At 40.7% G+C, this 25,314-nt stretch overlaps 1 protein-coding gene across 4 annotated transcripts in view; it reads right to left on the bottom strand.

The window, feature by feature from the left end:
• osbpl6 (oxysterol binding protein-like 6) overlaps nt 1-25,314 on the bottom strand; it is a 44,218-nt gene continuing 18,904 nt past the window's right edge. For 2 of the 4 annotated variants that reach the window (XM_085135055.1, XM_085135056.1), the window contains 21 exons: nt 22,180-22,302; nt 21,798-21,851; nt 20,736-20,849; nt 20,478-20,648; nt 18,574-18,718; nt 18,313-18,416; nt 17,800-17,892; nt 15,682-15,850; nt 14,514-14,644; nt 11,584-11,691; nt 11,048-11,179; nt 10,162-10,249; nt 8,573-8,826; nt 8,186-8,323; nt 6,662-6,725; nt 6,370-6,448; nt 5,710-5,854; nt 5,323-5,467; nt 5,093-5,219; nt 4,795-4,917; nt 1-2,771 (listed from right to left, as the gene is read on the bottom strand). In XM_085135055.1, coding sequence (XP_084991181.1) covers nt 2,660-2,771; nt 4,795-4,917; nt 5,093-5,219; nt 5,323-5,467; nt 5,710-5,854; nt 6,370-6,448; nt 6,662-6,725; nt 8,186-8,323; nt 8,573-8,826; nt 10,162-10,249; nt 11,048-11,179; nt 11,584-11,691; nt 14,514-14,644; nt 15,682-15,850; nt 17,800-17,892; nt 18,313-18,416; nt 18,574-18,718; nt 20,478-20,648; nt 20,736-20,849; nt 21,798-21,851; nt 22,180-22,302 — 2,619 coding nt within the window. In that variant the 3' untranslated portion in view covers nt 1-2,659. The remainder of the gene's footprint in view (nt 2,772-4,794; nt 4,918-5,092; nt 5,220-5,322; nt 5,468-5,709; nt 5,855-6,369; nt 6,449-6,661; nt 6,726-8,185; nt 8,324-8,572; nt 8,827-10,161; nt 10,250-11,047; nt 11,180-11,583; nt 11,692-14,513; nt 14,645-15,681; nt 15,851-17,799; nt 17,893-18,312; nt 18,417-18,573; nt 18,719-20,477; nt 20,649-20,735; nt 20,850-21,797; nt 21,852-22,179; nt 22,303-25,314) is intronic. The other 2 variants (XM_085135057.1, XM_085135059.1) reach the window with 2 other exon arrangements.

Genomic DNA, 25,314 nt, shown 5'->3' on the forward strand with positions numbered 1-25,314 from the left:
TTGAGTTTTGCAGTTTTATTAGAACAAGCACTATGTAGCAGCAGTGTACAGTGTTCATGGAAAGATATGTACTTTGTTAAAATTGCACTTTAGAAGGTACCCATCAGGAAATAGATTTGATCCAAACTGAGCTGACATAGTGCTTCATGATACATGTCAGTCGACAAAAAAAAAGTGTCCAATTCAGAAACCATAAACCTTTTTTTTTTATAAGGCATCTGCAACATTCATTGGCAAGCTCTAGACATGCAGGTAGAAAATGGATGAAGAAAGCTGGAGGATTTTCTCTTTTTTTTCTCCACTACATTCTGACTCTATGATACCAAACACTACACAAAGCACTGGCCCTACCTCCACAGCTACTGATGTAGGAGGGAAAAGAAATCAGCTGCTGCAGTAGTGCCCCCACTTTTTTTCCCCTTATTTTCCCCCTAAATGTGCTGCATTTATTGTGATCACCAAAAATGAATCAGTTACATGTTGGGGTAGCAGAGCAGTGCAGAACATCTTTAGACACTGCAAGCGTTATACAGTTAAAACGTTTCTTCTCCTCTAATGTCAAAGAAATTTCCCTTAATGTATTCCGTCCTTGGCTAAATGCTCAGTGTACTTAATCATCTGTAGGCAGGCGGACTATGGAGAATGTGCGGAGTTTGACTTGTGAATGGCATACCTTCTTCTTGGCTCGGGTATTCTCATCTGTTGTGTTTGTGAGGCATTGATAAATGCATTAAGGCACAGCAAGTGAAACAGACGCTGCTGAGTTGTAGCATTAAGTTCGTGATCAGGGAAAAATAAAACTATATCCACGCGTATCTTGTTGTTTTTTTATCTTTTAAACTACATGGATGCAAAGCAGTTCTAACTTTTTGGTTTGTTAATCTACGGTGTGATCAGTGCACACATGATGGATTTGCCTTAAACAGTTTTTGCTCTACATATTTATATTCACCTTTCCCCTCCTCGCCCTGCAGCTGTGAACAAAGAGATTCAGCTTTAACAACTATTCGCGTGTGTTTGGGTTGATTTTAAAGGCGCCCCCTTTATTTTTTTTCTTTAGCTGTAAAACAAAAAAAGAGGAGACTAGGCAAGATTTTAAAGCTAAACTTCAACCTGGTGCTTTGAAGAAGCCCACAGCATAGCAGTAAATTCTCTGGGGAATCAGACACATTGAGACGTTTTAATGTTTTTACAGTATCCATCTGAAAAGCTGGCTTCTTTCATTTTTACAGGACGACCTGTAGGTGTCTCTGGTGTTTCATAATGAACTACGACTGCATGCGGTTTGGTGATTGAGTCACGGCGAGATGAAATCATTCCTTAAACAATTAATGATAAGATAAATTATCCATGGTTTGAGTAATATATCAAGAAAAATACCAAATATCTGCTGGTAACAGATTTATAAATGAATACAGTTAGTCCTTTTTTTTGCTCTATATCTTTGTAAATAATTCTTTTTGGTTGTTAATCAGAATAAAGATGATTTAAAAAAACATCTCTTTGGGTTTTTGTAAACTGTAACGAGACTCTGATGAAAAATTACTCTTTTATTAATTCAAAATAATTACATCTTCAAGCTGCGGCTGTTTTATGGAAATATGTGACTCTGCTATTCACGTTTCGTTATTAAATGAAGTACTACAAAAATCCCAAGGATGTGAGAGAACGCTGCAACCTGTACAAATCTTTTCTTATACTCGTGACTCGGACGTGTAAGCGCCCATTATTTGAATGAAACCCTCACTTTCGGGAACAGAGTGGAGAGAGTTATGTATGCATTTATGTAACTGTGTGATTCAGACGAGTTGGTTTCGTGTAACAATGGTTATTATTAGACACTGGGGCTGCTGAGGTGAAGATCGTCCTTCCGTTTCCACTGTGTCACGACAGATCAGTGTTGACAGTCCACAGGACCGAAACGCCTCGCGTTTAAATCACACCTCACCTCCCAGCACATGTTCAGCTCAGTTACTCATTAAAACGGCGTTTGTAGAGCCCCGTACTTCCTCCACAGCGGTCAAGATTAATTTCAAATGAGTTGTTTCCCGGGAGAGATTGCTGCCATCCGACAGAGTCGACAGTATTAAAAGGCAAAAATAAATAAAATCTGCCAATTCACATAATTCTCTTTCACTAAATTCTGAGTCCGAGATATTTTTTATAAAAATACCTATTTTTTTTCTACAATAACTGATGATATAGTAAATACGGCTTTGTACCAGTGAAAGCTGCTCTCTACACATGCAATGTTATTATAGGTAATCTGTAGGTAATCAAAATGTCTACTTCATAGACTAGTCTACCCAAACTGCTGTTGGAAATTAAATGGCTTCAACTTAAAGGCGCCTAATCGTGTGACTTGTACAGGTGTCTTTTTAAGGCAAGGACATACTGGGAAGTCAACAGAGCTGAGGAAACATCTACATAGGCGCGGTGAGACCCAGCTTCGACAAGCACAATGAAGGTGATCCTACGGTATGTTTCCATGGATGGGTGACCCTCCACAGGGTCGCTGGGCGTCGGGCCTTCCCTCAGCTCAGCAGTCATTCGTATCCATGCTCAAAGATGTTTCATCATCGTCGTGTTTCTCTTAACACCTTATTGTGCGTAGGTACCAGCCTCCTCGTCTGTGATGATGGAAACACAGATCCATGTGCTACCACAGAGTCACTGTAGATTCCATGTTAATGAAGCCGGGGTTTTTGCGGAGCTCCCAGTACATGTTGTTGGAGACCCATCTCTCCCTGTGATTGGCATCAACCACTTTCCTGGAATTACAAAGACAAAAGTGGAAGTTGTAAACCTAAAGGCAATGGGGAGAAATACACTATTCCCTACATACGCTCAGCAGACACTTTAGATACACCACCCTCTAATACTGGGTTGGATCCTCCTTTGAGTTCAGAACTGTCTGAAGTCTTCATAGCACAGATTCAACACGGTGCTGAAAACATTCCTCAAGATTTTGGTTCATATTGACACGACAGCATTGCACAGTTGCAACATCCATGTTGACAATCTCCACCTAAGAATTTCCACCACATCCTAAAGGTGCTCTTCTGGATTGAGATGTGGTGACTGTGGCTATTTGAGTTCAGTGAACTCATTGTCAAGTTCAGAAAACCAGTCAGAAGATGAGTACACTGTGGATATAAAGTTATACACATGTTAAGCAACAATATCAGGTAGTCTTTAAACAATACTGAGTTGGTATCAAAGGGTCAAACATTTATACGGAAAATATCCCCCACACCATTACACCACCACCAGCCTGAAATGCTGATACAAAGGAGGATGGATCCATGTTTTTGTATTGTTCATGTTAAGAAGACCACAGAAGGTGCTACAGCTGTCAGCTAAGAGCTCACCAAAAGTATACATCTGTACAATCAGAACACTGAAAATGTAATTTGTCTCGATTTCTGCTGTGACATTCAGATAGCAGGGTCAAAATCTGCCATAAACCACATGAAAGCATGGATCTATCCTGCCTTGCATACGTAGTTCAGGCTGGTGGTGTAATATTGTGGGGGATATTTTCCCGATAAACTTTGGGCCCCCTTAGAACCAGCTGAACATCATGGAAAAACTACAACCTACCTGAGTATTGTTGCTTATCATGTCCATCCCTTTATGACCACAGTGTACCCATCTTTTGATGGTTGTTTGCAGCAGGATAACACACGATGTCACAAAGCTCAAATCATCTCAAACTGGTTTTCTGAACTCGACAGCGAGTTCACTGTAAATGGGCTCCACAGCCACCAGACCTCATTCCAACAGAGCACCTTTGGGATGCAGTGAAATTGGAACTATCATATCAATATGGACGAAAATCTCTGAGGAAGTGTATCTGTTCACCAAGAGATTTATAGACCAGATTAATTTGAATTTAAGTGTTGTCGTGTTCACATTTTTGTAGTTGTACAACCCATTTTATAATAAAATACCAGTTAAAATAAGAATGATAATACATAATAATAAACATACATAATTTTTTAAAACCATGCATTTTAACCCAGATTTTCATGTTCATCTATAAATCTCCCTACTGACACCAAATTGTGCTTCATTTGATTATTTGCAAAGAATGTGAATAATGTTAATGTTGAGTTTTCCGTGCAAACGTTGAGCTGCTAAACATCCTAAAAATGGGACTTAAAACTAAATGGAAAAATGCTGACGCAGCCGCAGTCACATCCTCTCTTAAAAAGCAATAAATATTGATCAAATTATTGCAATAGAGAAGCAAATGAATGCTTCTGTACAGCATTTGATTGTTCTATTGCACTTGGTTACAAAATGTTCTCACATGTAATCGCATGGCAACACAATGCCATGTGATTACAACACAACACAGACAAAGACAAGTATTTGTAGACTGCCTATAACTACGTGGTTATCTACACTCCGGTTCTTTCTCATCTTGTGTAACACGGCTTCTCTCCACTTCTGATGTCAGCAATTACTGCCTAATAATGTGATGTGTCTGGCTTAATGTTTTGATCAGCTACCTCAGGAGAATAAGACAAGGTCTTGCTAGTGAGCAAGAGCTCCCCAATCAAATCAGCCTCATAGCAGATTCTTCTCTTTTTACCCGTATTCTTCCAAAATATGAGATCTTTTTCATTCTAATGTACTTAATCAGTCCAGATATTTTCCTCATTTCTGAATGGAGCCAATCAAAGCCAATGAAAGACAAAACTGAACATGAAACGAAATAAAAAAACAAAGTGATGCATTCTACAAGGTGAATAATGCACATCTGGCTGCTGCTTTGTGCATTCTTACTTAAAGAAGCGTGGCTCGTGTTTGATGTTGTTCTCCTCGTTCCACTTCCTCCTGACCCTCTGCATGTCCTCAATACGCTGCTTCTCTGATGACGCCATTTCCAAGTTACCTTCTTCCAGATACCTAAATGAAAGGATGAGAATTTGTAAACATGATGAGAAAAACTACTACCAGCAGACTGACTTCAATGAAATTGCAGCCAGACCGGAAGAAATCAGTCACACTTTTTTTCCTCAGTTGCTGCAAAAATATGCAGCGTTAGCAGCTCGTAGTGCCAGGTGCAGATGTGATGTTGTACCTTTGATCAGGTCTGAATCTGGCATCCGTCCGCGGCAAGGCATCTTTTAACTCAGGACAAAGCTCATTTAGTTCAATGGCAAACCTGGTGAAGCCGTAGTAAAGCTCATAGTCTGTGGGCATGGAGCCTGGGGGAGGAAAGCCAACAAAGTCCCCTTTTAGCTTTAAAGCTTTGTACAGCTAGTCCTGAGTGAAGTCCCGCTGTGAGAGTGAGCGAGAACTGATTCTTACCTGGCCTCCAGATGCATTTAGCAGAAGGTGGGACACCACAATAAACACCCTCGTGCCATTTTCCAAAAAGCCTGTGGATCACTTTTCCTTCCTGATCCATCACAAATCCTTGAACTTCATTCACATTTGAACTCCAGTAGTTTCCCTAAAAAACAAACTTCACTGTTAGCTTTTTCAAGTTATATATAAAACTAAACCAGCCTAGAGTATTAGAGGGAAACCCCAAACGGTTCATTATGAACATCTGGCAATTGTGAGGAGGAAGAACTCCTTTTTAACAAGAAGAGACTTCTCATTCAGGAAGAGGCAGCCATTGCCATACAACTAGTTGAGGAGAAGATAACAAAGAAGCAAGAAGCTACCCAAATCATCTCAATTATTTTTCACCTTGACAAAGGTAAGTTTGCAGAGGCAAGCACTGCTCTTTATGTTTCTGATGGTAATCTCCCCGTAGTGTTCAATCCACCGCCGTCCACTGAGGATGTTGTGTACACAGGTGGTAACTTTATTCCATTCGTATTGATCACCAAACCTAGAAAGCCACAATGAAAACAGCTTCAGGTACTGCAGGTGTAAAAAGGCTAGATTATTAAAGTAGGTGATACTTTAATAATGATGATGTTCATTTTCTATGTAAGGTCAGTGCTTTTCGACTTCTGTGAGGTTGTCACTTTAATACCCCAAGAGGTTATTATTTGTGGGTTGATCCATACAGTAAATCCTTGTGACCAAATCCAATCAAGCCAATCAAAAGAAATCTGGCTTTAAATCTTAAATGATTAACTCCGGGGATGCTGGATTTTTCTAGGGCTCTTATGTGTTTTTAACAGCTTTGGCAGAACTAATAAAGTTTTTGTTGTTAATTTCTGTTGATTTAACACAAGCCTGCATTTCTCAGTCATCATTAAAATCTCGATATTTCCATGAAGGCAATTAAAAGCAGAAACCTGGCGATTAACATAATCCCAGCGACATGAAGCATTAAAACCAACCAAACTCTGCGCCTTCATGTTCAGTTACCATGCACACCATCTGGGTGAAGGTTACCTGGGTATCATGAGATTTACACTCCCGATTGGTAAAATTTCCATTGATTTTCCCCAGAACTTGTTTTTCCATCTCACATCTGGAAAGAAAAACACCAAAAATATCCCATTAAAATAATTTTTAAAATGATTTTTTTTAACATTTTGTCTAAAATCATACCAAATAACATTTATGTTTACTCTGTACAATTTCCGCTGGTTATTAAAAAGGCTAATTGAGTCCTGCTGGCTGATCTACACTAAGCCATATCTCCTGTGAGGAAAATCCCTAACTAATTAGACAGGTAACCTACCTTGCCAGAAGGTGAAGTTCTTAGACTCACAGTGGCAGGCGGAGACAGGAGGGTGGTGGCTCACCTTCGAGAAAAGATCAAATAAAAAGAGTCTGACAGCTGTCGTTTAGATAGCACACCATATACAGCCTCTACTTTTAATAACACATTTATTGTGACGATTTTAATTTTGTCTATAATATTCGTTTGACAGTTTTGGTTCACAGAAATTGTGATTTTTTTTCACTGTAAATTTATTCTGAATGCTGAACTTGCACTCTCCTGGTAGACACTGGAATTACTTACGCCTGGTGTCTGGGAATATTTTCCCCAGGGAAATCAAAAGACTAAGCATGAAACTCCCTGATCTTGCAGGAAGCCCAACAGCTTATATCTTTCTGTGTCAGGTTGGTGATGAACCCTTGTATTTACAGAATTAACTCTGAGACTTTGAGGAAAGATCTTCCAGTGTAATGTTTGAGAGCCCAGACACACATGTGTTTGGACTGTGGGAAAGAGGCCAGACTATCTGGACAGAACCCATGCAGGCACACGCAGAAATGCTACAGTGTTGTGTTATTCCTGTGTTGGATGGGCAACCTGCTCAGTCTCACACCTTTCAACACTGGGACAGCTGGGAGGTTATCCCAGCTGTCCCAGTGTTGAAATACGTTGAACTGAAGTGTAACCCACTGATTTTCCGTCATTATTAAAGTAGTTCAGTCAACAACAAAATTATGATTTATGCTTAATTTCAGTTTGATTATTGTAATGGATTGTAATCGGTATCAAGAAGCAAGAAAACTGGTTATATTACACCAGTCTTAATGACTACACTGGATGACCATTTCTTTTAGAACTGATTTTAAGATTTTACCTATCACTGTTAAAGCCCTTCGTGTCCTGGCCCCAGAATATATGCTTAAACTGCTGTTCCTGTATGCAAACCAGTGCACAGCCTCAGATCCTTGGGCAAAAACTGTTTACTGTTCCCATCGCACGCTTAAAGACAAAAGACGGTCGCTGTTCGGAGAGCAGCTTCCTGGAGTCCAGCTTGCCTCATATTTATCACAAGCCATTTTGATGTTGCACTTGAGTCTTATTTTAATTCATATATATAAACATTCTTTAAAATAATTTCCTTCCATTTCTTTTATTCTGTGTTTCTTAGAAGCACTTTGCAACACTGCTTCAGTTTTCAGCTAATCTAACCTCTGGAGCAAACACGTGACAGCAGGTATAGAAACGCAACCTGATTTCGTTTTTTAATATCTCCTTCTATGTTTCGTCTTCTTCCAGATAAGAGCACAGTGAAGCACTGGGCTTTCTTGCAAATTAGATAAAACCGAGTCCTTGAGGCGGCCACACACAAAAACAAAGGCACAGACGTTGCGGTTAAACCGAAGCACTCCAAGGAAAGCTCCACCGAGCTTTTTAGACCTCTCCAACATAATGAGACCTCCTCAGGAAAAAATGAGCTACTCTATAAATTTCTTCTTATTGCTTAAAATTGACTCATTTTGAACTGTGTGAGCAGGTGCTTACCTGCTCAGAGAAAAAACAGAAGCCCTTGTCTTCCCGAATACATTCGTAAGTCTCTCCGAGTAGCGGGTTGAATGGCTTGCTACCTGCTCTGTAGTAAGTGGATGAGTAGCCTGAGACAGCAAAAGCAGCGACGAGAACCTGAACGAGAGTCATAAGAGCATAAACACAGAGTGGATTTACAGGCTCCTCATAACAGGCTTTGTCACGAATAAGCTAAACAACAGAATCTGTCATTCAAATGTTATTCAAAGGACAGGAGGCAGCACATCACGGGCATATATGTTAGCTTGTGGCTTGCAGTGTGACATCACACATTAATGAATTAATGAATCACCACACTGGAAACTGATTAACAGTTCATTTCATAAGCTCCGGCGACTTCTTTACCATGCGCTCAAAGGGATCCTCGGTCTCAGCAGCCTTATCCAGCAGCTCGCTGTACTCCAGCTCTTCACACATGCGCTGCAGGGTGTTGAGGGGCTCGTTGAGCTCCACGGGCATGGACACTTTGGACAGGTCTTTGCCGATGTTGTTTCGCAAGATGTTCCAGAGGTTGATGTTGCTGGTGTCAGGACAGGGTGCCGACAAGCAGCTGCGCCGCCCATTACGAAAGGCGCTGCCAGCAAAGTCTCCGTTGGCCACTGAAAAAAAGATAAATAATGAAAAGAAGGAATCATTATTACAACATCCATCTGGTGCAACAGGCTATGCTAGTCCTAGAAACGCCTAATTAAGTATTAAAAAAAAGAAGCATTTTTTGGTCGTGTTGCAAGTCTGTAAAATGCAGCAGGATGGGTTGTTTTTTTTTTATATTCTAAGAAAAAACTTTTTCTTATTTTTTCTTAGTTTGTTTAATATATGCCGACTTTGTAATTTAAGTAGTGAGGATATGGCATGGTATTAGTGCAGGTTTAGCTGCAACATCAAATACACTGAAACGACTTCACCAGTAGTTGTGGTGGTGTCTATCACTGCTGTTACAGTGATAGACACTGATTGAGCAAACAATGTTGTCAGTGAATGTACAAGTAATCCTTGTGAGCCAAAAGCTCAGGGTTAAGATTCTTATAAACATTTGGTTTCAAGCTGTTTTTTCCTCTTTTGGATCCGGGTAATGTCAAAGATGCGATCGTCTCAGGCACATAGCTCTGGCTGCGAGAACACAAACCCACCTGCCTGCTAAAAACCACCGATTTATGAGGGGCAACCAATCAGAAGAAAGTTGACTAAAACGGTTTGATATAGATACTTGTGAACTTGACCCAGCGTAAGGTAAACAAGGTTTACTCTTCGCTGTGAATCATGCAAAGTAGCTGTGTCCAACATTAAAAATATGGGGTCATAAATTAGCACAATAGGTCATCTTTAATTTAGCTTTTAAGCAATATTTTTTCCTGCGATGAATAAAGAAATCTCTGTATGTATGTTTGTTGATTTTAAAGAAGTTTAAAAGAGTAGTGGTCACATAATTGGATTCCTTCCTCGATTTACATATATATATGCTGATACAGTGTGTTCAGGTAGTGTCATAAGCTCTTACACTAAATTTGTAACCCTGCAGATGATGTCACGCTCCTCTGTGACCTAGATAACGTAGATTATAAATAAATCTCCACTGTGACATCTACCTTTGCTAATCCTGAAACGCCCGTGACAGTGGACGCTTTACTGGAAGATAACTACTCACCATGAGAAAATAACACCAATTCTAGCTCATTTCCAAAACTTTCAGACTAGAGGGAGCCTGAGTAGTTTCTTTTCCCCTTTCTGTTGCCCTTGGCAACATAGCAAAGTCAACTGCCTTTGCAGTACTGATAAATGAATTTGCAAAGTGTGTGTCTTTGTGTGGGAATGTGACGTTATTGTAGAAGCAGCACGGCTGACGGACTGAGTGGGATCTCCCCCTGCTTTATTAATTTCCCCTTTTGTTCTGGTACAAATAACGGTTGCTCGTGACGGCGCAGAATTGGACCTACTTTGTCTGGAGACGTTATCAGTCACGCTGGCGTTGTCCTCGGAAATGTTATCGCTCACATCACTGACATATGACTCATCGTCTGAACCCTGTGAGAGGAACAGGTACACAGGGGAGTGAGGCAGTGCAGTAGTACAACACAAACGGATCAGAACAACCTCACACTCACATGCACGTGTGCACTGCAGTTTGCCATTGGCTAACAAACTGCAGCAGCATGCCGCCTATCTGTCCCACTGCAGTAATCATGAGTCAAGACACTGCAGTATTCATACTTTATATATAGCAAACAAAATAAGGTCACATTTGAAAGGGCCATGTTGTAGCCACTTTGGGTGAAAGTTGCTTTTTCAGTTTATGTGACAAAAAAAAGAGAGAAAAGGCTTGCCGTTAGAGCTACAGGCCAGGGGGATGATGAATTTCCACGCTCAGTAATCCTTCAGCATGGCTCAATGCATGCCTGGGGAGTTACATTGCTTGATGGGTCTTCAGGGACCATACGCAGTATATTTGGAGCAGAATGTTCACAGCCGTTAAAAAGGGAAGGAGGCAGAAATGGATGGTGAAGTGATGGACCAAACATCCTCTTCCACTTGATGCTTTTTAACAAAGCATCAAGTGGAAGAGGATCATTTTGATTCTCAGGCATGACTCGGGGATTAGGCCTCGGGCAGATGCGAAGGAGCCCTCCTGTGTTTACGTTTCTTTTACACTCCATCTCTGCTCTTCGTGACTTTTGCATTAATTACTGACTAAATCTGTCTCCACACACACACAGGCATCACGCTGATGTTTTTCACTAGCTTTACAGCAGAAGTATAGTTTAACCTCACTAAATCCACATCTATCACCACATCCACTCCGCTTCTTCATCCGCCCCGCTGTACCTCGTTCTCTGACGAGCTGGCTGACAGAAGGACTTCCTGGGCATCAAAAAACTCAGAGACAGATTCTGACATGGAGAGTCGGCTCTCATTAGAGGCCTGCTGAGTCAGAGGGATCCCCATCTGTTCCCCGGCCTGCAGGCAAACACAAGCAAATGCAGGAGACGTTCACTATTTCTTGCTATGATGACAGGTTGAAGAACCAAAACTGACCTGAACGAAGACAAACAGAACCAGAAGACAACACAGTGCTCATATTGCAGCATGTGTCTCTTTGCCAAAAGGCAACCTCCCATCCGTTTCTAATTAGTCAGTTTTTCCATTAACCTTGATGTCAAGTCCTGCATAGAATAATGATTCCTGAAGCTCACCTGCCAGGCTGTACTGGAAAGGCCATCAGTCTATAGGAGCGAGAATCAATAATCCAACTGACAAATGCAGGAAGCAAATACATCGACTACCTGGCGAGCCTCCGAAGCTGTAGCTTTATCAATATCAGGGTAAGCAATGAGATTTGTCAGTGATAGACAGTGAGCTACCTCATCAGGTGTGGAGATGATGTTCACACTCACAACTTGCTCAGTCAGGACAGACTCAGAGTGGATGCGGTTGAGTCGAGTTCGAAGTTCTGCATTTTGCGACAGGGCCTGAAGAATAAAAAATGCTTTCTGTCATTAAAATCTCACACGAAACTTTGAAGTAAAAAAAGATAAAAAAGAATTGGCTCAGTCCTTCATAAAGAAAACAATTATTTGCATCCTGCTTTTTCTGTAAAAAAAAAAAAAAGAACAATTTGACTGATTATTTTCTTGCTTTGCCACAGATTTTATTTAAATACTTAAATAAGTCACAAGTTTTTTTTTAAAAGTTTTCTTTAAAGTTAGAATATCTATAAAAGGCATTTGCTGTGACCGAGAGCATATGCATGCTTCAAAGGGGTAAAACTATGTCAATGATAGGTTTTGACTGGGATTTGCATCCCAGTATCTCAGGTGAATGTTCTGTTCTTAACAACTTTGCAGCAATATTCAGCTCTACAATCACTTGACACTTTGTTAGACACACTTTGCTAGTGCTAGATTTGAAACCAGTGGGCATTTGGAACTACCTTAATTCTTCATGGCACTGATAAAACCACGTACTAAAAATATGCCTCAGAGATTGTAGTCCATATCAAGAGCTTGTACATCCATGATGAGAATAAACCGTTTTCACTACACAAAGGTGCTCTATTGGACTGACATTCGGTCACTGTGGAGGCCATTTGAGTGCACTCTGTTGTCCGATTTTGATGAGCCACCTGTGAAATGAAGCCTCTCCTGCTGCTCCAGTCCATCTTCTTACAAGTTTGATGTATCTGTCTGACTCACAAGGAATTTTCACCTAATGAACTCAATGGGTATTTTCTGTTTTTTGGACCATACTCTGTAAACACTAAAGATGATTATTTGGGAAAATCCCAGTAGATCGTCAGTTTCTGAAAATTCCAACAACCATGCCATGTTCATAGTCACAAAATCATCTTTCTTCCCTATTCGAATGCTCAGTTTGAACTTCAGCAGGTAATCCCAATGATGTCTACTGCCATGGTGGTTGGTTAGATTTGTGTTAAGTTAAGCTGCACCAAAGTGGCCAGGTAGTGTGTTTTGTTTACTTTACCTGGTCATGACCAGTGTCCAGTGATGGTTCACTCACCACAGCTTTAATTCATTATTCACATACTCATACATGAAGGGCAGGCCAGTATTAACTCCCGAGGTCCAAATTTTGTCAGTTTGTCTTGTTCTCTTATTTGTTCTCATGACTATATTTAGAGATTTTTACATCTGAAGAGGGCAGTTTATAGTTGTGATAAATCCACTGTGAAGCAGCAGAAGAGGAGAGGAGTCACAGCGACTAGCTGGTGGACAGAGTGAAGTATTTAGCTGATTAAGAGCCACACAATAGCCTCAAAGCCTTGTGAGGACAAAAAGAGAGGAAGTATTAGACTCTCGTTCATCAGGTGGCCAAAAATGTAATTAAGTTAATGCAATGCTGTTTTTTTTTCTGCAGATGTTTGATCAAAACTATAAAAAAAGAAATAGAAAATGTAGGTTTAGGTATAAACGTACCTACTGTATGCCAAAGGAAATATTAAATACATAAAACTAAAATGGCAATAACACTCACTTATATCCTGCGGGGATTACAGTAGCTGACATCAGCAGCTGTAACTATAGTAACCACAACTCCTGATTATCAACCTCCCACAGAGCTCTGCCACCAAACCTGACCTCCATCCTGCGACAAGCGTGTCACACGAGAATCCAATTAGGAACCAAACAGAGATAAAGCAGCGAGTGAAACATTTCACTGAAATGATGTCAACTGTTAGCAGAGGAACAGTCCAATTAAATCGCGGTGGTAGAGAGACAGCCCCGAGGAGAAGAGTTAATGAACTGCACTGCACATTTCTCCCGCTCACCAATTAATGTGGGAAAAGATGATTGGACTTTCACGGCTCACTTGCCTGGGCTCTCATCTCCACACATATTTTTTCTTTTTAACTGTGATGTTGATACAGCGTCACAGTTTGCATTTGTAGCACGAAAACAGTTCAAAATATAAGATTGGCTAAGACTAAATAGAAAGAGAAGAGAGACATCACCACCAAAGATTATATCGGCAACATGTCCTCCAGCTTCCTCTGGTGATACGTTGTAGATAGACTGGTGGCAAATACTGAGGCTTTCATTAAAACATGCAGGTGCTCTAAATGGTCTCCAGCCAGTTTCAGCTGCCAGATTTATGACTTCCTGACTTCTCACAGTGGCGCTAATCGTGTAAAGCTAAGTCGCCGTAGAGAAAAACTCTGTCAAGATGGCCGAAAGCAGGTGAGACCAAACTAGAGGGAGCTTTAATAACACATTATTAAAACTACATAATGATGATAGTACTTATAGACACTGTCACTGCAGTGCAGCAAACACTAGATTAATCCTGCATTTTGCCTTTTAGCTGTATTTTTTCATATCTGGTTACACAGACATTGTGCAACATATTAATAATAACAGAACTGTTCTTCCATAACAGCATCACGATCATATTGTTAGATTAACATCAGCATCGGGTTTAAAGAAAATCTTGCCACAGGAGCCATTTTATTATTGTCTCTAAGCTTTTGGTGAGAAAACACTGAATGTTTTTTCCCAAAATAAGATGTCAAAACCTTTTTCCTCCCAGGTTATACTGGCCTCATCTTTAACACTAATAATGAATATATGTTTGCTGCTTCATGGAGCTGCTGTGCAAAAAGATGACTGGCTCATATTTTACTCAGCTGTTGTAAAGCAGATCACTGAGTTCAACGTGTTACAGAATTCTCTCATTGATTTCTATTCAGCGTCCTTTCTGTGCCATATCTCCTCCTTGCATGTCTCTGGGATCGTATCATGGGTTACTCTGATTCCTACTGAAGGGAGCTCATTACCTGTGACAGAGACTTCCTGAGAGAGTTGATCTGGGCCGACTGGTCTGGCTGCTCCTGATCCGACAGAATCTGTTTGATCTTTTCCTTCTCTATGGCCACAGTGTTGAAGGCTGACTTCAGCAGCGAGTGGACTGCAGAGAGACAGGATCAAAGAAAAGCAGTAACTTAGAAACCCGCGCACCGGTTCAAAGGCATCACCAGCTCCTCTGTCGCTATTCGCCAATGAAAATCGCATCTCTGAAAACACTGTGTGATTATTTTCTATACCCAACACAGTTCACATTTGATATATTAAAGAGTTTTTGAGCGTTTTGACAAGCATCCACACAAACAAAAGAAATTATTTATCACAGGCACACATTTAGTTTCATTGTACAGTTACTACATCTGACACTAAATGATGGATGAATGATGAAAAATGTGAGTCAGAATTATTATTTTCTTGAGATAGCAATTATATAAAAGTAAAAGTTAGAGGCAAGTTTAAGGTCACCAACTGTGAAAACTTAGACATCAGAGGGTTCATTAATTTCCCAGATTTGCTAGATTAAAATTAAAACCCCACGTGCCAAAAAGTTGCAGACTTTTATTTGTCTCATCTTGGCTAAAGCTGTTCTCTCTGTGTAGAAATCAGTCACACAGTGGTACCAAGAATGAGACATAACATCCACCATGTGCTGGTTTACTGGTTTCTAAGCCACTTCATGGACTGGAACCAGATCATTTTACTAAAGTGCTGCCCCCTTACTTCGCCCTTCATATCTTTCAGATCTGCTGAGCTAGCGCTGCTGTCCATCCCACACACTGACTTTAAAACCATGATTGTGCATTTTTCGGTTGCTGGCCCTAAACTATGGAACAGTTTGTCATTAACAATTAGATTTCCCTTCTCCTGCAAGGAATTTAAAACCAGTATAAAGACCGGTCTCTTTTCCTTAGCCCTTTACTTGCTATAAACAACATTTCTTGGCTTTATTTGCTTGTGCAGTACTGTTCTCGTTGTCTGTCTCTCTCTCTTCATATACAGTGGCTTGCAAAAGTATTCGGCCCCCTTCAACTGTTCCACATTTTGTCACATTACAGCCACAAACACGAAGATCATTTAATGATGATCAGCAGCTACAGTATGGGAATAAAGTCCACCTTGTCCTACATGCTACATTCGTACCTTTCTGGGCAATAATGCAGAACTCCTCTTGAAGTTTAATGTAGTCGCTGGCACACTCTACACTGTCTGTCAAGCGGGAGACAGGGGGCTGAAAGTCCACCAGCTCGGCACACAGGTTAGGGTTGGATGAGTGGAGGCGGACAGGGGACATACTGGCAGACAGAGGAACCTGGAGAGAGAGACAATCACAGAGGCTGACTGTCAGTCACCCGTGTGGCACAACAGTGCTCTTCTTTTTGTGTCTTGCAGCCAAAACAATCTCTAAGAACCACAGAACTAAATCTGACAAGACCAAACATTATTCTGATAAATTTCCAGTTCACTCTTTATCTGAAGAGCGTTTAAGCACTGGACCTCTGACAAGAGCTTTAACCAGGCATTAGCAGCTAAAAATGGCTAAACAGCATAAGAGCACGTAGCTAATTAGCATATCACCAGATAATAAAAGTTAATGAAGTTATTGCTCTGTTAACACCGAACCGACGCAGAGTTCTTTTAAATGGCTAAACAAACCTACAGGTAAACTGTGTTTTTCACCACGACGCTTAGTTAGTGTGTTACTTTCCTGGTTTGTCTCATTCTGTTCATGCACAGAGTTTGTGTCACATCCTCGCCTCTGTTAGCATGTGGACGTTTGTGTTGAGAATTTGGTCCCTGGTTTGACACGAGATGCCAACCTGCCACAATGAGGATTCTTTTTAAAATTACTTTCCTAAAAATGACACTGAAGGAAATGCTTCCATAGTCTTCTCTCAGAGTAACAATCTTTTATTCATGAAATCTATAGGTGTCTAAGAGGCCAGGTTTCCCTGGGAACAACATCTTACCAGGATAGGCCATGCTGGGGAATGTAATGCTCTAGATAACAGATCAACAAGTATGAAATCACCTCCCACAGACCAGTGAAATCTCAGAAAAATGGGCCAGCATTCCTGGAAGTGCTTTCTGACCTCTGCATATCTGTATCTTTATCGGAAGATGTCACTTTGCTGCGTACAGCAATTTCATTTTTCTATAAGCATTAATATAGCCTATGATCCTAAAAGAGAACACCGATTGTATTTTCTGACCTTATCTCAAATTTACACACAGAGTTAGGCCTACATTTGAATTCTGTTTATGCATTTTCTCATCACCCAGGCTAAAAATTAAGACTGTCTCACATACACTTTGCCTCACATAAAATTACATGGAATAACAATTGTAATTCATCAGATTCTCCCCCGCCTTAATGACACAGCACTGATAGTGTTGTTAACTTACACGGTCAGCGCTTTCCTTCTTGGCTTCAAACAGGCTAAACTTTATTAATATAATAGATCTCTTCCAGTCTTACTCACCAAAGCACTTATACCACACACATACCACTGGTTTGCCTGCAGAGGCTGTGGTACTTTCACTCTGTATTATGTCTTTAATGTCTTCGTATTTTTCAGTATCACAGTTTTATCTTCCTTTGTAAAATCAGCAGTATCACTGTTCATGTTTGTGGCCATGTGAAAATGCTCGTAGCTAGATTCATAAACCTTAAGATGATTTATCGAGTTCATAACCATCTTCATAGCCTGATTGCAGATGTTAGCGTGAGTGAAAATATTCTGGGTCTGTTGAAATTGCTTATTAGCGTGGAGCCATGGTGAAACAAAAAATGCATTCAATGAGCAGTATTGACATTTTACTACTAATGGGATTAATAAAAGTTTAAGACTGGTTTAACAAAGTGCCTAAAGTTACATGGACACACATTTAGTTTTGCACAAGCTGATATATTGTGCAAAATTAAGATATATTAGCAAAATCAGGCCGAGCCGCACGACAATAACAAGTGGAGCTGCAGACTAAAGAACAAAAAAGAGAAAAACGAGCAACAATAGAAGAGGCAGAAACAAAATTGTTGGCTTCTGTGTCGTAAGCTTGTCCACACTTCAAATTTGCTCGACAACAATTTGATTACACATGCACGTATCAAAGCCTGATCTCTCAGTTACCCCACAATTTACACTTATTATGTTATAAGTAAAAACTTGAATAATGCTTTGCTTAGAGACTTAGAGATTTTCTCACAGTGACATATGCATCTGTGTGTGTGTGTTTGTGTAGACGTCTGAAAACAGGTACCTGAAGCTGGAATTTTGCATCTTTGCCGACACTTTTTGTTCTCCATCTTCTGTTCAAGCGCTTTTCTTTCTTTGATAACTCAACGCAATTGGTCTTTTGGGCACACGTGGATCAGAGCATGAAAAACGTGGTTAATAAGACAAACACATCACAAAAAACAAACCAAAAAACCAGAAAGTTACCACAGACATAGATCAGTGAAATGACACGAATGGGTTACATGCAAAAAAAAAAAAGGAATGTGTGGTATTAAAAATGCATTTCAGCCAAAAATAACCAAACAAAAACCTCACGATATAAAACAAACACAATAAATTAACAGATACTGATCAGTCAGAAAAGCAGCAGGTGTCCTGTGAGTATCGCTGGATCTCGGCAGGTAATGAAGGTGACTGCAGAGGTGGCACCATTGTCACTGCCTCAGCTAGCCTGAGTTTACAATGCAGGATTGCACTAAATTGCTTCCCCTTGCTCTCTGCTGTATGTGTGTGTGTTTATGTGTGTTTGTTTTACCTGCATATCTGTGAAGTTGGGCGCTGACTGTGTCCTTTGTAGAATCTCCAGACTCTGCAATAACCGGCTCAGCTCAGTCAGGTTGGACTGGCAGCGTGCGAGCTCTGAAAATAAAATTTCACGATCTCATTTAGCGTTATGTGTCACAAAATGGTCACCAAATCATCTCTCGCGGATTTATTGCCGTGCCAAAGGCTTGATTTAATCCACTCCTTTTGTGAAATCTGATTTGTTAGAAGCGTAGGGAAAGTGTGCATTTACCCTCTGCACACTTGTCCATTTCCTCTGACTCCTGCAGCCATGCCACCACCTTACTCTGTCCGTTACTGTAGGATGCAGGCAGGCTGCTGGTGCTGCTGTTACTGGGGGCTGCTGGCTGCCATGGCAAGCTGCTCGGTGTTGTCTGCTGTGGTGACACAATAACAGAGCCTAAGATATCATTTTGGAAACTATTGTAGTGGTCAATCAGGCACTGATGATACCTATAGCTACACAAGAAGCACTTATGTCATTAAAGAAAGGATACTGTGGATTAGGGCTCCAGCTAATGTATGAAATGTTCTTCTGATCAATGTAATTTTGTCTGCAACAGACAAAAGAGGAAGAAATGAGGACCAATATAATTACATCAATCAGATTTTTTTTTCCTTTGGTGCATCACTGAAATCAAATCAAATCGGAAGATTGTTACAATATATACAATGATTTTTGACAGTGAAGGCAAGAAGGTCTGTCTTGCTTGTACATAGTTGAAAGTTTTGGTCTAGATTTGCCTCTTTCAGTGACGCCGGGTTAGGGTTACGCAACCTGTGTGTGACAGCTGCGGTGAATCTGTTCAGCAGCCAAAAGTAAAGGACTGCACGCTGTCAGCAGCTCACAGCTAATATGAATGGAAAAAACATGGAAAAAAAATATGCTGTTATGAACAGAAACTGCACGCTTCTTATTTGCACAGCACCTTGCCTATCTTCCTTCCGAGTCTTTGAAGCAGTAGTTAATTTTGACTCTAGGACCAGAGTCTCTCATTTAAGCTGTTCTTCTGGGAGAGCTCATCAGGCTGCAGCCAGATGCTCGAAATCCAAATCCTACTGATCACCTCTAATGGCCTCCGTGTGGCATGGAGCATCACTCCCAGGAGAAGCTGCAACGCATTTACACACACTTCAAGCACACCTGCAGGGACCGAGGCTAACGCCTAACTGGAAACAGCCAAGAAAAACAAGCCTTCTTGTCTTAATGGGCAAGATTCAGTTACCTGTCTCATCAACTTTACTACATTAGACAGATATTATTTAGCTATTATTCAGGGGAAACTTCTGGGTGAGGCGAAGCAAGTTATCAGGTCCCACTTCGTACAACAATGGCATCCACAAATAAAACTGCTGACTTGTCAGGTGTGGTTGACGACAACAGCAATGGACAAAGACACGGACATGTGTGAGCATTATTTCTGTCATTACTGCAAATGTTCAGTGAACTTTACTTCCTCTCTCTCACAGATGATGTTTTTGGTGCTTATCCCAGTTTCCAATAAAGACAAAACTAGGAGATCTCTCACTAACCGTGATGCTCTTCTTGAATAAGTAATTGCAGACTCTGAGAGGGAGAACAAAATGTATTTTTTCTGAGGTAGAAAAATGTTCTGATTTCTTTGTGTAGAGCATCAGTCAGGCATTTCTTATTTATTTGCTTTCAATACTACTTTCATATTATATGTGAGAACTAGAAAATAAACTAGAAGAGAGACCAGGAGCCTTGTTCAGAGTTAAGGATCACCTGAAGTTCATTCATTCACTTTACATCCTGTTTGCTGTGTAAAAACCACAATATACTGCTTTACAGGGGCTTGTGCGATGGATCCTTTCTTGAAAACTGTTAACTCCACTGGCTACCTCTCAGACAGTCCCAGACAAGAATTAGTCAAAGAAATTGAGCTTTTAAGAGCTTTAAGCTATTTTGCCTTTAGCATTATTGGTGTTTGACCAAACAAGAAAGCACTAATCAAGACTAAAAATGTCTGCTTATGTCAAGCATCACAGCGTAAATGAGTCTACATACACAGATAATTACTCAAATAACTCAAAAGTTATTTTAATCAGAAATTCTGGCCAATTTTAGAGCAAAGAAAGAGCACAAATAGTGCCATAAGGAAGAAAAGAGCTCACCTTGACTTCATTTACCACAGCTGGCGTGGGCTGGGGGGAATCCATGGCCGCCGAAGGAGGAAATGTTCTCATGGTGGCATCCCGGGGAGACCGCACAATCTCGTTCTGCCGATAAAGCCGGTGATGACGCAACTTTGACACCCAGGCATCAAATATGTCTTGAGATTTGACCTAAAGACGAGGAGAAGAATAAGCCTCGACCTCTGTCACCACCTGACTGCTTGCGTATCAGTGATGGATTATTATCATCAGTGTTACCTTCAAGTGATAGATATGCTCTTCAGTGTCCAGGTCGATGCGACGGGCCCTCTTCTTGATGGACATAACTGAGAGGCCGACGTCAATGCTGCCATGAAGTTTCCCTTTTTGGATCTAAAGACAATGACAGAGTTATGTATGTATATATATCTTCACATATTTGTAATTCATACTATTTTTTTACTGTAAAAATATCACAATGTAACAATAACTAATTAATGATACCAGCCAGAAAAGACTGATTTGATTCTTGTTTGACTGAGTGACTTGAAGACTGCAGGAAGCTTTGAATATATTTAACATTTTATTTTCAGATTAGCAGGTTACCAGTGCTCTTCTTACAGTCGACCTACTATACTCATTTCCAGCTCCATGTCATATGGCCTTGGTGCTGCTGCTCAGATCATCTACTCATCTACTTTCTGAGACAAACCAATCAATTTCTTCTAATTGGGCTCCTCAAGCAAACAGAAGGTTTGAACGGCAGGTGGGCGGGGCTTCTGTGCTCAAAGCCAGCCATAATGTTGGTTTTAAATAAAACTGTCTGAATCATTTGGCTGAGCATTTGGCTCACAGGGATTATCTGCACATTTAGTGCAATGACTTCATTATTTGTAACTTTGGCCATGTTTAAAATGAGCATTGATCACTGTTTAGCTAACAGAAAAATACACACAATACCCTTTTAATTGCTTTAATCAAGAAAAGTGGGAAACTGGCAAAGACACTGACCCTTTGTTGAGAATGTAATGATCATTTAAGAAGTAAGCAAATGGGTCTGTACTGTCTAGTTAGCAGTATTTAAACACTTTTAAACTAGAAGGGCTCGTGTACCACTGATGCCAATAACTCCAGAATGTGCAGGACTCACTGGTTTCCTTCCAGTGATGGAAAGTTTGCCAAAGAAGTTTTTGCTTTTCTGCAGAGTGACCCAGCTTGCTGAAACACAGTGAACATTGTGACCCATGTCGCAGATGTTTCTGCTGATTCATTGCCAAGCAAAGCTGATGTCAGCCCAGTCTGCCCTGCTTCTGCCCGTAGGTTACAGTCAGGGCTACTTACATCAATGGGGGACTTGGAGTACTTCAGGATACCATTGTCCAGAACAAAAAAACGCTGTAGAGGAAACAAGCACAAAAATAAATGACAGGAGGGGCATAAACTGAATACAAATCCTGCTGGATCTGTTAATGTTGCAGATTCTATGCAAATGCAAAGTCTATTTTTTATCCTTGTTTAATCAACTCTCTAATAGTTCATGCAAATATTCTGTGGATTCATTCTGAAGGAAGAGAAAAAGAAGGAAGAGAAGATAAAGGAGGGTTTATGAAAAAGGGAATTTCTTTCAAGTAATGACACTTTATTGAACAGGATAGAGGCTGTATTTGAAAATGTTTGTCCCACATCAATAGCTTTTGTGTCTCACTTTACCCATGAATCTTACCTTGTGCCAGCCTTTCAAGGGCCATTTCCGCTTCTTCAACATAAACCCCTCATGTTTATCAGGCCTCTGGACGTTGCTCTGGCCAATTTTCAGCCCCTCGATTATCTCCCAGCTGTCTGCCTCCTAGAAAAGAAATGAAAATATGCAGCTGTGTCAGAATTAATCCACTTATTCCTCCAGAATAAGAAGGAAAATCCAGACGCGCTCTCTGTATAATACAAAGATAAGATGCAGCTGTCGTGTGATTGTTTTCATGGTGAAAGCAGCAGGAATATTTGCAACATTTCTCTACCCCCCCCCCCCCCCCCCCCCCCGCCACACATTTAAAGAAAAACTGCCCCATTGAAATTCCTCCTGCTCTCTCAGCATTTCCACTCCATTAGCCTTCTCCTGACTGTGCTCTTCCTGCTCCTAGTGGGTCAGTAAATCAAAGTGACGCCTCTGGAGTAGAGGGACAGCAGGGTCAGGCAGGGACAGGTAAGACATCCTCCTGTCATACAGGTTTTAAAGGCAGAAAAATGCACAACAGAGTGACAAACATGTCTACTACCTCACATAACCCATTTTGGAAGTTATTTTGTTTAGAAACTTTCGATATTCTTATAAGTTATTTAAACGGGCATTCCCCTACTTTATCCTATAATTGTTTTTGTTTCCACTTAGCAGAGCTGCCAAACCACAATCAGTTCATCTTGGTAGTGTTTTATTGTGCTCTTTAACCCCCAAGTAGTAATCTGTCAGTCAAACTTTGGGGTGAAATACACAGTTTAACCCTCTTAACATCCATCAGGCCACCAGTGAGCAGTCTGGGCTTGTTGTTGGAGTCAGATTTTGCTCAGCATCCATCTCCTTTTAATCAAATGGAAAAGCTTTTAAGAGTAAAACTGGAATGCTACACTGTAAGAGAGTTCACTTGAAGGGTAATATCTTCAGGTATAGTCTCTCTCTCTCTACTAAAACAAACGTTAACTCTAACCCAACCTTAGTCAGGTTGCCGGTGACCTGTTTAATGATACGAAATGAACAGAGCATGTGTTTATTTAACGATAAAGCATATCGCTAAATAAATGATATGAAATAGCCACTGAAAATGGTTTTGGCAATGTGTGTGGGGAATGATTTGATAATGAGCCGTGTGATGGTTAATGCCTGGTTAAAGGGTGCTTTTCCGGTAATGCTCTAATGTTTAAAGTTTGTGTCTTTGTCCTTTCTTCCTCCCCTCACCCCCAACCCGTCAAGGCGGATGGCTGGCCCTCCCTGAAATGGGTTCTGTCAGAGGTTTCTTCCTGTTAAAAGGGAGATTTTCCTTCCCAATGTTGCTAAGGCGCTTACCTTAGAATTTAAGGTGCCTTAAAGGAAACTGTTGGTGGAATCTGCCACTATATGAATACAATTTAATAAAAAATGTAATTGAAATTGACCATTAGATAAAGATGAAAGTGAAATGACAACATATTGGTGCTCATTTTTAGTTTATGGTCCTGTTAGACCTCGATTATGGCCTAAAAATCAAACAACCCTAAAAGTTGGAGCATGTTTGATACTTAGGTTGAGAAGCCTTCTGCCTTAAGTAGACATGGCATTGGCTGAATGAAGGTGAGGTTGCTTTCTAAGGTTGCCAGGCAACCATCTGACATCCATCTAAATAAATAAATAATAATGTGGAACACATTCATTGTAACGATCAGTGAAGTAGGTCAGAGTTTTCATTTCATACTTAAATCAGTAGCAGCAGAGCCTTTAAGGCAAACCCCACTTTAAAATTCACAAGCATCTCTGGCAACTTAACTAATAGCCGGTGGCTTCACGCTGCATGATGTGATGCTGCAACCTTGGAGACAGCTCTGTGGGTGTGCATGACAACACCTGACCTTGGTTTGCGGGACATTTAACACAAGGAGGCAACAGCTTGTTTAATCTAATGACCAGGTGAACAGATCTGTCTGGTAATGAGGTCATGTTGCTCCACTGAGGGCAGCTGCTCGCCCGAGTGGTCCTGTGAAATTGGGGTAGAGGAAAACCTTTGTAAGGTAAACTTTGTAAGCAAAATGTACCTTGCTGTTCAAAGGAGTCCTATCTTAAGAGGTAGCACTGTACCTATTACACTATGAGAAAATAGATCATCTGAGCTGCGTGATGATGGTAAAAATGCTACACACAAACTTACTAGGTTTTATCTGAGGCAGCTTCAAATCAGTAGCATGCAATATAAAGAACTGCTCGACCTCCAAATGAGCCCTGCGCCCTGTCCGGGGTGTACCCCGCCTCTCGTGGGATAGGGATAGGCTCCAGCCCCCCCACGACCATGATAAGGATAAGCAGGAAGGATGTACAGATAGATGGATAGAGCTGCAAATACTGCTTTTCTTTACAAAGAACCCAAACTATCAAGGATATAAATAAATAAATTCCTAACAAGCATATGTTAAAAGCCACAGACTCCAAGGCTGGGAGACATACTGAATTAATTAAAGTTTTAAGGTCATGGGTGTTCATACAGAGCCTCGCAGTCACCCTCTGATGATGGAATACACATCACTCTGACCCAGGTGGACAAGCATTCCATAGTATGCCTTTCCACTGGACAGGTCTGTATGTTTGCTTTTGCCAATTAAGAAAAAACTTGAGTACTGGTAGCCACAGCTGCTGAAGAAGATCGAAATGTAGTCCTGTTAACTCAGTGTCATAGAGATGATTTTACTTTGCCAAAGTAGAACAGACTACCATGCTGTGTAAATCAAAACCTAAAAAAATCTTCTAAAAATATATATCAATGGTAATTTAGATACTGCTATATAACAGATAGATATAGGAGTAAAGTTATTTTGCTGTCATCAGCAGTAGGGACGATTAACATTTGCCGATCCAAACTTCATTACACTACTAGTGACATTTATATACACATTTTTTGTCAGTTATTCTACATCATTGCCCTAGCAGCCCACCTCTCATCAGTGTGTCCTGATTGCAAGGCAGGCTTGGGGGCATTATGAGGGAGCCTTGTCTGTGAGACCCTCGCTGGATTTGAACTCTCAAAATATTGTTCCAAAGAGAGCAGTGTTGCCATTACACCATCAAGCTGCATGTCCCAGAGACAGGAACAGCAAAGATACTGCACAGCAGCCTCGAGCTCAC

This window comes from Neolamprologus multifasciatus, chromosome 16 (assembly GCF_963576455.1).
Source record: "Neolamprologus multifasciatus chromosome 16, fNeoMul1.2, whole genome shotgun sequence".
Classification (NCBI taxonomy): domain Eukaryota; kingdom Metazoa; phylum Chordata; class Actinopteri; order Cichliformes; family Cichlidae; genus Neolamprologus; species Neolamprologus multifasciatus.